The sequence below is a fragment of the Eurypyga helias genome, unplaced genomic scaffold (genome assembly GCF_000690775.1).
Source record: "Eurypyga helias isolate BGI_N326 unplaced genomic scaffold, ASM69077v1 scaffold1627, whole genome shotgun sequence".
Taxonomy (NCBI): domain Eukaryota; kingdom Metazoa; phylum Chordata; class Aves; order Eurypygiformes; family Eurypygidae; genus Eurypyga; species Eurypyga helias.
The window spans coordinates 1-15,222 of NW_010262131.1; the positions used below are offsets into that span (position 1 = coordinate 1).

Genomic DNA, 15,222 nt, shown 5'->3' on the forward strand with positions numbered 1-15,222 from the left:
AACCATTCTGTGACTCTATGATATAGATGACAGGAAGACAAGAAAACGAACATGAAGGAGTACCAACTCAAGAAATGCCAACCAGTCTAATGAAGATGAGCAAAGAAGAGCAGGAAGACAAGAGTGCAACAGAGACTGTCAACACATACATATAACCTGGATGAAGCTTCTCATGAACACCCATCCAAGCCATCTATCTAACTTCAGAGCTTTGTTGTAAAAGGCACTACATTCCTGTTTTAACAAGGACAGCAGAACAAAGGAAGTCCAACCTCAGGATGCAGTGGCAATGTGCTCTGATACAAAAGAGGAGAAATATAGAATAATTATGTAGAAGAATCAATCTGCACTTGGTACTAACCTCAGGCCCACAGCTTAATGGTTTTCCTACTTACGAGAGTTACTTCACCCAAGTAAGATATTCTTAAAAACAACAACCACTTTAATTTCAGTTGCTGGCAACTTTTGGTTCTCCTGCGTTCACTGTTAAAAGCTACTTCCATTCTAGAGCCTAACTGAGCCATATCCCAGTCTCAGGAGCCTGAGAAGACTGAGACTCATGAAACCAAACAAGACCACTGCAGCAATATTTTAAACAAATAACGACAGGACAAGATAGTCATCACAGCTGAGACTGCTACAACACTACAGACAAGAAAAAAACAGGTTTCAGGAATTTTTTTTTTCAGGATAAACCCCATCTGAGGTCTCTCTGAAGAACATTGAAGTCTGGTCTTACATCGTTTCTATGCCTAAGAGGATCTAATTCAATATGAAAATGAAGTTACGGATCTAGGACTCTAACGTTGTGCAAAAATGAACTGTAGATAGCAAGTCAAAGAAGAATAATAGGATGCAACTAGAGGCGAAAGAATAATTTTTAAAATTGAGTGTTACCCTCACATCTGTATGGCTGCCTAAAAAAATTAAGAAACCAGTTATGACAGTGATTTTCACATGGCCACAAAGGCGTGTGTTTTGATTGAGGCTGTGTCAAGTCAGAGTGGTAAAGCCTCTCAAGAGTGTTCCTGGGTAGTTTTATCCTACCAGGTTTATCCCCGACTTCTAAAAGCAAGCAGAAACAGGAAAGAGACAAAACCAGATGTCACCCACATCAAGGATCTGGTGGATTAAAAAGCAGTGTTAGTTCTGATATTCAGTCATGAAGATGACATTTACAGACAGCGCTTTCACTGTATGAAGTTCAAACTAAAACTTCAGCAGAAGAGTGAAGCCTGAATAAAGAAAAGTTGAAGGCACATGAATTTACCAAAAACCAAAAAAAACCAACCACATTATCTTTCCAAAACTGTCTCTAATCTTAGTAGATTTCTGTAGAACTGGGGATTTTCCTGCGTTTGTTTGCTTCCAAGTAATGGGATATGTTTAGAGATTTGTTGGTTTGGATGGGGGGGTGTTGGTTTTTCAAGATAGATTTGCAGGAAATCTCTCACTATTTAAACCCAAAGCACCAAATCAAAGTATGTCAGCATCAGAGCCAAAATCCAGCATTCTAGGAATTCAGGCTGAGGAAATCAGAGCAGCCCAACTGTGACAGAGACAGACAAGCAGACAGAGTGGGGGAGTTTTTTGCATGCTCACTGTTAATTCATAAGTCCTAGAGCACTCTACAGCAAACTGGGGTGGGGGCGTATGAGTTCCTGAGCATTAATGCTTGCTGTGAATGAAGTTCAGTAAATAGAGCCAAGCTCAAAAGAAGGATTACCATTTTTAATCAGTCAACCAATTATCAACCTCTACCCAATGCAAGAATTTGTGCAAACATGCTTTCCTTTAAAAACTTACCGTTTGATTTTATTTCTCGTACGTAGTTACTTGGAAACCACCCTGTTTTGCCATTTAGAGTTCCTTCCCACCAGCCTCCTTCTTCCACTCTTGTAACGTGAATAATATCTCCTTTTGAAAAAGAAAGTTCATCTTCATTTGTCTGCTGAAAATTAAATTTTGCTCTCACCACCAACTGATGGTTGCTGTTATCTGTCATGTCCTAGTAAGTGAGAATACAAAGAACAAAAAGGATCACATTAGAGATGGAAATAATTCTTCCATGAGCAAAACAGAAGTATCCATAAAACGGAAAGCCTCTCCTCCACACACAACACTCCCCATGCGTTTTTACTCTAAGCATTTGGAAGCAATGATTTGCTATTTCCAGTATTTCTGTCATTTTTAATCTATGGCAGTCCAGGGAATATATTGTCTTACTACAGCCCCTTCAAATCAGAAGTGGGTTACAGAGCTAAAATGAGAACCATACTTATTTAAAAAAAAAAAAAACCACCAAAAACCCAACCCACAAATTCTCTATTTTATACATAGTATAAATTGAAACTGCCTCCAGCAACTACAAAGAAACAACAGCTTTACATTAGAGAGGATTTTTTCCTAAAACTTTCCAGGTGAGGAGGGTGGAATTGCATTGAATTTAATTTAATTTTGGATATAAATAACAAGTTTGTAGCTCAAAACCGTTTTTCCCCCCCCGTAACTGATCAGGTTGGAAGGTTCTACACTTGAATGCGCAAGTCTCCATGGCCTGCCAGTGGAGGAGGACAGCGTTCTTCCACAAAACCTATGAAACAGTTATGCAATTTACCTTGACTAAGTACTCACAAATCATTTGCCTTGAGGTTAACAAAGCTGCAAGTCTGCAGCACGCCAGACTTGCAGCTGCCCACATATATATGCTCATGCCCTACCACAGATATGATAGGGGCATAACCTGCCGTCACAACAACATGTTAATAGCTATTTCTAAGAAGTCTTTCAAATTAATGATGCTCAAATTCAGCATTTTGGTTTTGGATAGCAATTTTGAATATCTGCATCATTCAACCATTTCCTGAAGGTTATAAGAAACTTTTAAGCTAAAAAAACCTGAATACTTGGACAAGTTTCAACCATCCAAATACAACCCATTTCACTGGAACTAAGGTAACACCATGGTAAATGCCTGTGTCTATCATAGGTAAGGATCAACACCTGTATAGCTAAAAAAGTAACAGTAAGCAATCCTAGTCAGCTACCCAGGTAGCAGAATTTCACCTCTATGTTGTCTATAATGCACTGTGTCACAGCTCAATTTCATAGAATCACAGGGCAGTTTGGGTTGGAGGGGACCTTAAAGACCACCTAGTTCCAACCCCCCTGACATAGGCAGGGACACCTTCCACTAGAACGGATTTAACAATCAGACTCTTAGTGGCTGAGAAACTGAAAGAAAGCAAGAGCAAACACAACTTTGGAAATGTGTGGAAAGCCCCACGATACTGCCAGTCACAATGTTCGACAACTGGATTTGCAGTTTCAAACAAGCACATCTGCCTCAGACCTCTGCTTGCACATCGCATGCTTGTACATCCACTGTGACTGCTGAACGGAAGTTTTGCCTTAGTACACAGTAAAAAGACAAAGTAGGCAGCAACACTGCACAGTGACATCAACTACAGCCCCTTTAGTCTGCCAACACGGGTCTCCAGTAAAGGAAGCTGAGTACAAATTTGGTGAGAACAGTTCCAAACTAATCATCTACAGCAGAAAAAAACTCTAGGAATTTCTCAGGTTTGGCCACTAGCTCCCTTTCCCTCCTTTTTGCACTTCTCTGCCCCTCTGCAACTTTCTGCAGAGCTGCTCAAATGACAGAAGTGACAGAAATACTTAAATACTCCCATGATCCAGCTAACAGCTAGTCCCACACACAGTTGCATCAGCAAAACTGAGTGGGTGCTGAACAGCAGAGTGGGAGCAGGAATTAGTGGCCTAAGGCTAGAACCTGCACGGGCTCTGCTACCAGAGAAAACACATCAAACCACACCTAAGAAAGCTTAAGGAGAGCACAGAGTTTGAAGTTTCACAAAGTAATCATCACATTGTTCAAAAGAGCCTCCTTCAAGCACAGAAAAAGCAGTTTACAGTAGGGATCTGAACCCTCCTTGCAAACCTTTCAGTCACTAAAAGCACCTTTCACCAGAGTTAGTTTCAATACAGCACTCTATCCTGCTTTTAGCTGTACTGCAAAACAGGTGCCCATAGCACTCAGCTACCCGAAGGCTAGTTGAAGGATTCACCTCAAAACATACCAGAACACAGGAATGACTACCAATACTGCCAAAATTAAAAGTGACACCTTTGCTGAGGTTTGACTATCCTTCAGCTATCATCCCTAAACTCAGACATGAAGAAAACGAGATTTCTGCCTTTGAAAAAGCACATAACTACACTGAATAGAAATAAATGGAGGAAGATACTGAATATGCAGACAGCATGGAATGGTAAGTGAGGAAAAAATACTTAGAAGTTCACAGAAAGCTGCATGTATTTTGGAACATCATGAGAAAAAGAAAATGCAAAAAAGTAGAATGTCAGTGGCTTGAAATACAGACGCGAAAGGAGGGAAATAGTTACTTTCCCACACTACTGTTTACTTTTAAGTCTCATCAAAAGGGGGGGAAATAAAATCTCACACCACACTTCCAGAACTTACCAAACTCCGATACTGTCCCTGAAAGAGTTTTGAAGTTCTGCTGTGTAAAGACTGGGATCCCAGAGAATCGAAAGATTTTATCCGATGAGATGAGGGACGTGCACATACAGAGTCACTACCCAGCCCTATGTCTGTGGAAGGGGAAGGAAAAAGCAAATATTAGAATTTGAGAAAACTGCCTGTAACTTCTGTAAAACTCATGTGCTTAAAGCAGACATGATGTATCTGTAGTTGCCCAATAAGTGTAACTTTTTAAAATGTTGAATAAGTACTCTGAAATCCTGAGACACCAGCAGTTTCTTCCCCATGCAGACAGGAAAACAATTTGAGCTGTTCAGGAAGAGGAGGGTTAGGGTTGTATGTCTCCATTCCTTCCCACTACCAGTCTATTTAAAGGTAATTAACCAGCATCATTTTAGCTAGTGGCCAAGAATTTTGAATGCGTAGAACTTGCTTGAAGTAAAGCCAGCCACATCTGTTTCTTAGCTCGTGTGTCGTCCCCCCCCCCCCCATCCCCATCTCCTCCTCAATTAAAACATTCCTTCCACTGTCTTTTTTCCTATGTTCCTTTGTCTCATCCCTTTTTTGCCAACTAAGCTATTTCTCCTTTGGAAGAGGGGGAAGGATAGGAGGAGTAGGGAGAAAGCTGGTTGCTGAGAAACACACCACCACCACCCCCTCCTTCCTTTGTCTCTACTTGGAGAAGCACACCCACTCGAGATGTCCATCCCAGGGGCAGCGTTACTGCTGTCAGGGTGCCACTGGGGTCCCTGTGGGTGGGAAGCACGGTGAAGGCAGCAGGGCAGGGCTCATCCCACCGCCCCAGCCAGCGGCAGGGCAGCCCCAGGCACGGGAAACTCTGGGGATGGCATGTCAGCCCATCCACGGGGCCACAGCCAGACAGGGACCAGGCTGCACCGAAAGCAGCCACTGAGGGCCAGGATCAGTACTGGCTGGGGCCTCTCCCCAGCCTTACTGTGGGACTGGGATTGCTCCCAGCTGCACCAGCTCCCCCAGACAAACCCCATGGAGGAGGAGGATGCTGCCAGGACTCTTGCACAGGTGACATGTTACAGCAGGCAAGCATTGCTCCTTTGCACGAGTACGTCGATTCCTTTTCCTCGTGTTTTCCAAGGACAAAGGAAATCATTCTGTGAGTATCCAAGCTTCAAGGAGCCCTGAAAGCCACACAGTTGTTTTCTGTCCCAAACTTAAGATGTTTTTATTAGACTACACAAGACTCCCAACTGCTCTCCTGGTTTTAATCCTGTTACTCTTTATTAGTAGTTTGCCACCAACGTTTGACCTCCCTATCAGAGGTACACTCACACAACTACAGACTGAGTTACTTTCAGACAGAAGTAGACCATGATTATGCAAATCCAAGTTATTTTTGGTCCAAGGGAAATGACACATCCAAACTCAGTTCCATGAGGAGACTGGTGAAAAAGGCGTATCTGCTGTTCCATGTCAAACCTGAAGGGACAACTCGATTTATCTTAGCTGGAAAACCTTCCAACTTCAGCAAGCATCCAACAGCAGCTGAGAGGCAGGAGGGAAAGGGTCTGAGACTGATAACAAGCTCAGAAGTGTTGACAAATGATGCTCCGTGTCAACAGTGACTGAGTGAAAACGCCTTCCTCAGGTGCACCTTTTTAAAATGGGTCATTGTTATCCTTCAAAAAAATCCTTACCCTTCAAAGAAAAACCCAAAAATATACACTCCCTAGTCAAACAGTATGATATGAGAACTATTCATATTAAGTTGCATATTTTGTATGGATAGTATCATCACATAGTGAAGTCATGAAAGATGTCATGGTTTTACTCTGACCAGCAAAATACCTCACACTTTGTGAGCCTGCTTTCCTAAAAGCATTTCGAGGCCACGGTATTAATATAAACTCTGGTGATTACAGTGAGGCCACGGTATTAATATAAATTAATATAAACTCTGGTGATTACAGGCCATTACAGGAAGGACACACAACTTTTTTTTTTCCACAGACTGTCAAAGAAACGGACTAGACCATGGCCTTCCAATGTAAATCGTAACTTTATGGTTATTTCTAATGCTTCCAAAATCTTTAGAGTTACCGTAACCCTCACTAGCAAACAGAATTTAAGGATTAGAAGTAACCTGAAACACATCCAGTTTGCTATGTTTCTTGACTGCTGCCAAGTAGAACAGATGGACCACCAAATCCAGCTTTATACCTTGACACAGTTCACCTAGTAAAACAGGATCAGGCCGACTCACGTCAGCATGTTCCAGCCTTTGGGCAAGCATAAAAACACACTGCCTAGAGTTTAAGTGTGGCCTGATTCCCAAAACATTCTATTTCTCAACAGCAGAGCTCATACACCGACACAAGAACACCTTTGGAGGCTTGAATTAGAAACTGCACACATCTGATCTGAAAAGAAGGAAGATTACTATAAACAAGCCACACACAAATTGCAAGTATTTTAACCAATAATATCTGAGTACCTTCCAATCAATCTGAACTCCTGGTAGATTTAAAAGGCTTGCAGATCCCATGTATCCATTAAAGTTTCCATTAAACTGCCAAGTAAACAGGTTCAATTAATTTCCCAACGGGATTCCTGTCAGAAGTCCCAACTCTGCTGCTAAAAACTCAAGAATCTTGAATCACAACAGAATGTGCAAGTTCGACAAATATTCATGGAATCAGAGTCACAGCATGGTTTGGGCTGGAAGGGACCTAAAAGATCCATCTAGTTCTACCCCCCCTGCCATGGGCAGGGACACCTTCCACTAGACCAGGTTGCTCAAAGCCTCATCCAGCCTGGCCTTGAACACTTCCAGGGATGGGGCATCCACAGCTTCTCTGGGCAACCTGTCCCAGTGCCTCACCACCCTCTCCGGGAAGAACTTCTTCCTGATACCCATTCTAAGTCTCCTCTTTTTCAATTTAAACCTGTTACCCCTTGTCCTGTCACTACAGGCCCTTGTAAAAAGTCCCCCCCAGCTTCCTTGTAGGCCCCAAATATTAATTTGGTATTTTTCTCAGAAGCTTCACCCCCTCCATCCATCCAAATATTTCCAAAGGTTTGTAACACCCTTCTTCTCTACCACTATCTCAGCCCTGATCTGTCTAACAGCAACTGGTACCATGATCCCACCCCTCGTGAAGTTAATAATTTGATGGGGTGTATCTCCATAGCAGCCTTTCAGTACTCTTCACGTTCATTACTCATCCTCCTTCCACTGCAGAAACGCCCATCTGAGAGGAACCTATGTATACCTGAAATTCTTGCCAACCCAAATAGGGATGTGAAAGCCAAATTCCAGTACTAGAGCAGGGAGATAGAAGTTAAAATGCCTTCTACAGTGTCACCTAAAGGAAGAAAACTGTTTGGAAGAACAGTTGGTCAGGAAGATTTATGCAACTCTGCTGGCTCCTAGGAATGAGGCAACACCAGTTTGCATGTGGTTTTGATTTTCGGCTTCCATACCCAGCCCTGAGAGAATGTGGTCAGCCTGGGGTCCTTTCTAAGCCAGCGGCAATCGTGGCTTTTTGATGTGGGTATTAATCTAATGATGTCTGGACCAAACAGCCACACCTTTCCTCCCCTTTAAAGCCAGCTATGGTCAGTGTACAGCAGCTTTAAAGACGCACTAAAACTGCCTACATTTGTGCTTGCCGTTAAGATGAAAGGCAGCATCTTCAACTGGTGTAAGTAGCTTTAAAGAAACCAGTCATATTACTCCATGCCCATTCATTAGAACTAAGAATTTGGTTGTAAAACTCACGGCTAAGGGGCATTTTCTGATGGAAACAGGAGAAAAAAAAGTCACACAAACACATCTCCCTTGTGATGGACCACAGGAGACTTCTAAAAGTGACATGATACTTACCATATTACTACTAAACATAACAACACTGATCCACCACTGACTTTTCTATCAGCTTCCTTTCCCTTCTGGCATAAAAACTGAGAAGTATGGTCCATTTTTAAACAATCACTCTCACTAGACTAACTTGATGACCACTACTGGAACCTGCTGCTGACAGTGTAAAGCCCCAGCATGGAGCAGCAGAAGCCAAAGACGGCCACCAATGTTAACATTTCTTGATTGCCCCTGGGTCCAGTGGGCATTGTTGAGCACAGCCTCACCCTACAACGAAGCACAGACACCTCTCACCTGCATGCTATTTCTACAGCTCTCTCCCTCCCATCAAAGAAATGGAGGTGGATGGTTTGTGACTTCTACCTGCTACCTAAATGAAACACAGACAGCTTATGGGATCAAAGATGTTGGCTATCCTTTTGTTACTGTCAAGAAAGGATGGTGCTGGGGAATGGAGAGTGGGAATTGAACAACAAAAACCTTGACAAATTGTTCAAACACAGGAGTGACAGTGTGGAGCAAAAGGCAACTTTACTATTTCAAATTGGGAGGGAAAACAAGTCCCCAGAAACCAGACCCTTTTTCTAAGAATTCTTGCCAGCTAAAAGGCTCAGCCTTAGCTCCGTGGCAAAGTTTTCTTCTGCAGAACAGGAAACTGGAGAACTCTGAGTGGCCACTGAAAGTCTGAACAATATGAACTGCAACAAAAAAACTCTTCTAAAACACTGCACATGTTCCTTTTACCATGCACACAGCAACGGGTATAAACATATGTTGATGCAAGTTGAAGGTAACTGTAAGCGAGCACCAAGACAGAGCAAAGTCTACTTACCAGCAGTCACCTTGTTTAAAGCCACAAGAGAGCTGAGAACTTTGCTGAAATTCTGTCCCTGATACAGGTCATTTGCATCAAAAGTCTGAAAATAAAAGAATAGGCCGTAAGTCATAGCAACTAGTCTTTAAGCGCTATCATGCAAACCAGGACTGTAGAACCTATTGCCTGATCAAGACAGTCTTCCAGTGCCTGTTATGGACCAATGAAACGGTGGGATTTCCCCCCATTTTTAAAAAACACAAAAACAACTCATTTTTAAATAGAAAGAGAATAGAGAAGCAGCTGCATTTTAGAAAAACTGAACAGCATAAGGAAAAAACTTGTCATTTAAATTAGAGGAAAGTTGAATAAAACATCATTATCAGCAGAGAGAAGCTTTCCTCAGATGTTTTGGCCCAAAAAAGTTACTGGGTACCATTACTATTGGAATAATCTTTCTGTAGCAGCTCACAGGCGCCGTACTTGATAATTCATAAAGTACTTTTTAAATTACTACAAATACTTTAAGAAGTTCCACAACAACATACATGCTATCCCTTTATTCTACAAGGCAGAGCAGAAAGCAGCATTCCTGATAATTAATTTTACAAAGAGTGAAGTCAATGGGTAGGTTAGATGCAGAACGAGGTCTGGGGAAAGGAGGGATGAAAGCTGAGGGACATTTTATTTTTATTTTTTAACTGTGGGAAAGAGATCTAAACCTCAAACTGTCTTGTAGAAAACACTCCAGTAACCTTCAAGCACTGGGAGATTACATTAAACATCTGGATTTTCAGGGAGAAAAGAGGAGATTAAAAAAAAAAAGAGACCCATAATATTTGCCTGAGGTAATGGAAACACTCATCCAAAGTCCCATGGAAATAGCTCTCGCATTAGATTCTGCATAGGTTGAAAGGAGTCATAGTATTCCCCTGTGCAAGACTACAAAGAGGACAATAAAAGGCAGCTATTACAGTCATTCCAACTGATTTAAGAAACAGAAAGAGATTTAGTTTCCCACAGCATAATAGTTTTTAGCAAGAAGTCAACAAAAACCTGTTTATTTTCCCAACAACAGACCCATCCCACAGGCACTATCAGAAAATCTGTACTCCAGAAAGCAGCCTTCAGAGGCAAGGGAGAAAAAAACCCATATTGCCTGGGGAGAAGAGAGAAAAAGGGACAAAGGCAGGCTAGCTAAACCCAAAAGAAGTGATACTTTTCATGAAATCTACCTAAAGTAACCACAGAAGAGGCTGCCAGACCAGCTGTGCCTGGTTATGTGATACACTGACAAAAGGTAGAGCAGATTTAAGAAACATTTTATGACAGTATTTTTCAGTAAGGGGAAAAAAATAAACCTCCAAAAGCATTCACAGTATTTGAGGTACTTGCATTACGTGAACATGCACATTTCACACCCCCCAAGACTTAGGATCATCTCTGGTCCCAGCGAGCAGCAGTTCCACCTCGGCTGTAGGGGGGCTGACATCTCCCAAGCTCAGGTAGCGTGCACACCGCTCGGGAGAGCAATGCCACAACACAGGCACGGAATCAAGCAGTCAGAGGCAAATACTAATAGCCTCCAAGCAGCTATCACTCAAGGTCAGTCAAATAACTATTTCATGAAGTTTCACTGGGCTACAGATAATTTAAAAACTACTCTTATTTGAAGCCGTAAGGAGAGGGTCCAGGAAACTGCCAAGATGTGAATTTTGCAGGGTTTTTCCCAAAAGATGAAGCATTTAAAGACTATACATAAAAAAAGGCATTAAGCAAATAAGAACTAATCCAATTTAACACCAAAAAAAAAGTTTTAATAATAACATCATTTATAATAAATAGAAATGAGAAAAAACATCAATAAGGTGACAGCAGAATACACATAACATGGCTTAAATGCAAAACCATGCTAGAGATCAGCCCAACCACTGTTCAAATTGGGGAAAGGTGAAGCAGTTGTGGAACATGAAAGCACCAGGAGTGCAAATTTTCTTAGCTCCATGATTCTTGTGGTAGATTTAAACAAGCAAACTAGAAGTATGAACAGAAATCACGAAACAATAGCTCTGTATTTCCTTCTTTTAGGATCCATGAGACACAGACGCTTGTGAGGACACCAGAACTGGATCAGAAAGGTACTACAAGGGAGGGAGAGCACTATTTAAAAAAGGATTGTTGAAGAAAAAGCTTATGAAGTATAGCTCAAACTCACAAAAATTTTTTTTATAAAGATCCTAAATCCATTTTAAGCTCACCTTCATTCTGGATTCTGATAGACCCAAGAGCTCTCCAAAGCCAAGCTAACTGGAGAACAACAGGATGCCAGGAAGCTCCGTTTCCTCCTGTGCTGAGAGTATAAGGGATACCAAGACCAATTTGATTGGATCATCCCAACACATATAGTGCCACAAAAAAAGCCTGTATCCAGGACACACATCCAGTCTGCTCTTTCACAGGAAGCAACACAATGGGAGGATACGAGAAACATTTGCTTCCTTGCGATTTTACGTGAAGCGGCTCTGAGAGGAAGCACCCCCCAGCATACTGACGGCCACTATGTCCACTAGCAGCATTTGATAGAGGGGGAGCGGGACATAATGCCCTCCAGAGATATTTTTCTCCTACCGTTAAAAAAGGTTTGCGAATGAACTAACCTAGAGAGAGATAAAAAGTGAGGAAAAAAGCTTAAGTGCTGTAAAATTTTGAGGCTACTTCATTATGAACTCAACTACTTGATTATAAACACCTTGGGGGGGGGAACCAAAACAAAACAAAAAAACCCAACAACAAAAAAGCCCCCAAACCCACACAATAAAAACCACTCCAAACACTCACATCCTTCTATCTTAGCAGAGGTTTGCTCATTTCACGATATATTTTTAAACTCTGACATGAGTAAATGCATCAAGATGCTTTAACTGCGGCTTCCATGGGATTGCCACAGAAAAGAGTCTGCTCCAGGTTTTCAAGAGAAGACCGACCTGCATGTGGACTATGATCTTCATTCTGGTATTTATGGACAGATCAGCTGTAAGAATTAGCTCTTCAAAACATCAAACCTTGATGTGAGAAAGACTCATTGGGTAACTTCCCTATTCAGGGTCACTGGATGACAAACATCCCCCACCCACCCATGCAATGCCCCCAATTCTGTGACTGCAAGCATCAAAGCTAAATTTGCAGATCCAAGTAGCAAAGTTATTTTTATACTGCAAACTATTACCAAATAACAAGGCCTGCATGCTAAATTATCTTCTGCAACACTAGTGTAACCCACTTCTCAAATCATGTCAGAAGCACAATGTGAATTCCAAATTGCACATGCTTAAATCTCTTAAAATCTAAAAATGCAAATGCTTAGACAGATTATTACCTTGGAAATACTGAGGCTTGTCTTTTAAAGATTATGTGACTGGCATATATAGACATTAAACAAGGTTTTATGGAAAAATATTTCCAATATGCCATTGCTTTCCAGGCAAACAACATGTTTAACTCTGCAGAGACTCCACCTGTGGTATGTTTAGCCTCTTGTTCATCCAATCCTTATCTTCCACTAAGGCAGCCAGATAAAACATCAATCAGGATGCAAGTATAAAACATTCATAAATCACATCAGATGAGGACCCAGCCAAACCAACTCTTTGCAACAAACTATTAAAAAAAAAAAACCAAACCTTTGAACTGACCACAGGACTACATGCCTTACACAAGCATTAACATAAAGCACACCTACTGAATAAAGACAGACCAGGACTGTACTAGGAGCCTTACACTGGAAACACTCTGCAATTTATAAATAGTTCGCTGGGAAACGATGAACGTCAGGCTTAGCAGGCCCATCTCTGTACGTATCACTATATCCCTGTTTCCCTGTTCTTTTAACATCTTTCTCACCACCTTCTGTTCTCTCCTGGATCTCACCATCTGACACATCAATATCCCAGGCAGATGCTGTATTCTAGAAGCAGACCAGACCAAACTGCCTTGTAAAAAGGGGTCTTATGTCATCACATAAGATCACTCATACGCTCACAAGCATGCTGGCCCTTTTGCCCGCAGGACACTGACTGCCAAAGCCTGCTGATAGCCTACCCTGACTCACAGGTTCTGGCTTTCCTTTCCACCAACCCCTCAATTCCCAATATACAAGTCTGGCTTTCCATAACAATGCCTGCAGGATTTCAATTGGCCGCAAACTTAAGCGATAAACAAATTCTATGACCTCTTTCAGGTCATTAATGAAATTTTAAATGACATGGTTGAGTACCAATGGCAGCAAATCCCCTACAGCAAGGTGTATGGTGGGTGGTCATTCCACACTTGTAATTGTATTAAAGCCGATTAATTAGCCAGTCTAATTCATTTTGTATGAGCCATATTGATTTTTCCATCACTGACGTTTCTTAAACACCAAATAAAATGCCTTAGAGATCCATTTCACCCACATACTAGTTGTTCAACTACCAAACCCATCCTCCCATTTTAAAACAAGACTGACCTCTGCATGCATCTGTTTAAACTCCACCACATTTTAAATGGCCATGCTAATACATTCAGGTCATTTTAAGTTACCAAAACCACTAACCCTGATCTGATGGAGCCTTCTGTTCAAACTGTGTTTATGACCCAATAGCAATAAGGTAGTAAAACTAAACACAGAAATGCTCATCCCTCAGATCCCTGCAACAACCAGTACCTACTGAAAGTGGAAAAATATTAGCTGAGGAATCAGGGAAAAGGCAATTAGAAAATAAGGCTGAGAATACACCTGGTGAGGGCAGACTAAGGCATACCTACAGTAAGCCTGCAGCAGCATTTTCTTCTTCAAATCACTCTGATAAAAAGCCTCAGGTATCCTCTATAGTATTTTTTTTCCCTTCTAGCCCATTAAGTCAGAAGCCAATTATAGAGGAAAGGTTTTTAAATAAAGGTGTTTTTCCAGATAAGACAAGGTCTACAATTGGTACAACTGGAGAAAGGGAACAAAAAAAGGGGGTGTGGTTTGGTCAAGCGTCCAGATACTTCTTCAAATGTGTCTTCTACCCATCTTAACTTAATGGTATCCTTAAATGACCAGGAGCAACTGGAAGGTTGTATCTAACAGTGACAGTAAGAAAGTTCAAATGCCGGTTAAGGGTAAAACAGAAGGTTTTTCTAAGTACTTCTTTTCTCAACTAGTGCCTTGAATATACACAGGTATAGTATTCCCAGTGACCATTAACATCTTAAGCATCTGTCTGACAAAAATGGATAGAAGCTTTTCTTACAGCACTGCCCCACAAACTGCAGCCGCTGAGGAGCTGATTTCGAAGCAGCCCAGACATCTGTGCAGCACAGATAGGGCTGACACTGCTGACCTCAGCCAGACAGCCCCAAAATAAGCCGTAACACCTCGGCTGTGCCTACTAACGTGGGCGGACACTTCCCAGCTCAGCTTGGTGGCCTTGGCCCTGAGCACCAAAGATGACAAGACCTTTGGATCGCTCGCCCGGAGGAAATGAAAGGAGCAGGGCAGCTTGGCAAAACGCAGCATGGCCACATGCAACGTGTCGCTCCACCTGCTCCTAGTGCACAGGCTGCAGCGCTTTCGCGTGAATAAACAAGTGGTAGGGGGAAACAAAAAAGGCAACTCACGGTTAGACACAGGTGACCTTCTTGAAAAACACTAAGAGTCTCCAACACCTCCTTCCTCTCGCCACCAACCCCAGCGTATTTCCAACCCCTGAGCAGCTGGCAAGGGGAAGCCAGAGCCCATCTGCAGTCCACCTCCTGTGATGACACCTAGCATGCCCAAGCTGGAAAAAAAGATCCCGTAGGTAAGCCTACATGCAAAGCACAAAATTTCTTCATTTATCCTCACATTAGGTCAGCTGTAAGTGGTGCCGAGCCTCATCCAGCCATTATGCAGCAGCTGTTCCTCAAGCCGTGAATTATCATCTGAAAGCTGAGGCAGTAAGAGGAGAGAGATAATAAAAGCAGGGAACTATGACAACTGAGAGAGGAAAGGAAGCGGGGTGGGGG

General features: G+C 42.1%; 1 protein-coding gene across 1 annotated transcript; it reads right to left on the reverse strand.

Annotated features, from left to right (window-relative positions):
* Window positions 1-1,806: 1,806 nt before the first annotated feature.
* LOC104512553 (rho guanine nucleotide exchange factor 7-like) lies at window positions 1,807-11,487 on the reverse strand (the record flags this gene model as incomplete). Its single annotated transcript, XM_010155581.1, has 4 exons — window positions 11,454-11,487; window positions 9,214-9,298; window positions 4,505-4,635; window positions 1,807-2,008 (listed from the first exon to the last, which is right to left on the reverse strand). Coding segments are annotated over exons 1-4 (424 nt in total), but the record flags the coding sequence as incomplete, so codon positions are not given.
* Between the last annotated feature and the right edge of the window lie 3,735 nt (window positions 11,488-15,222).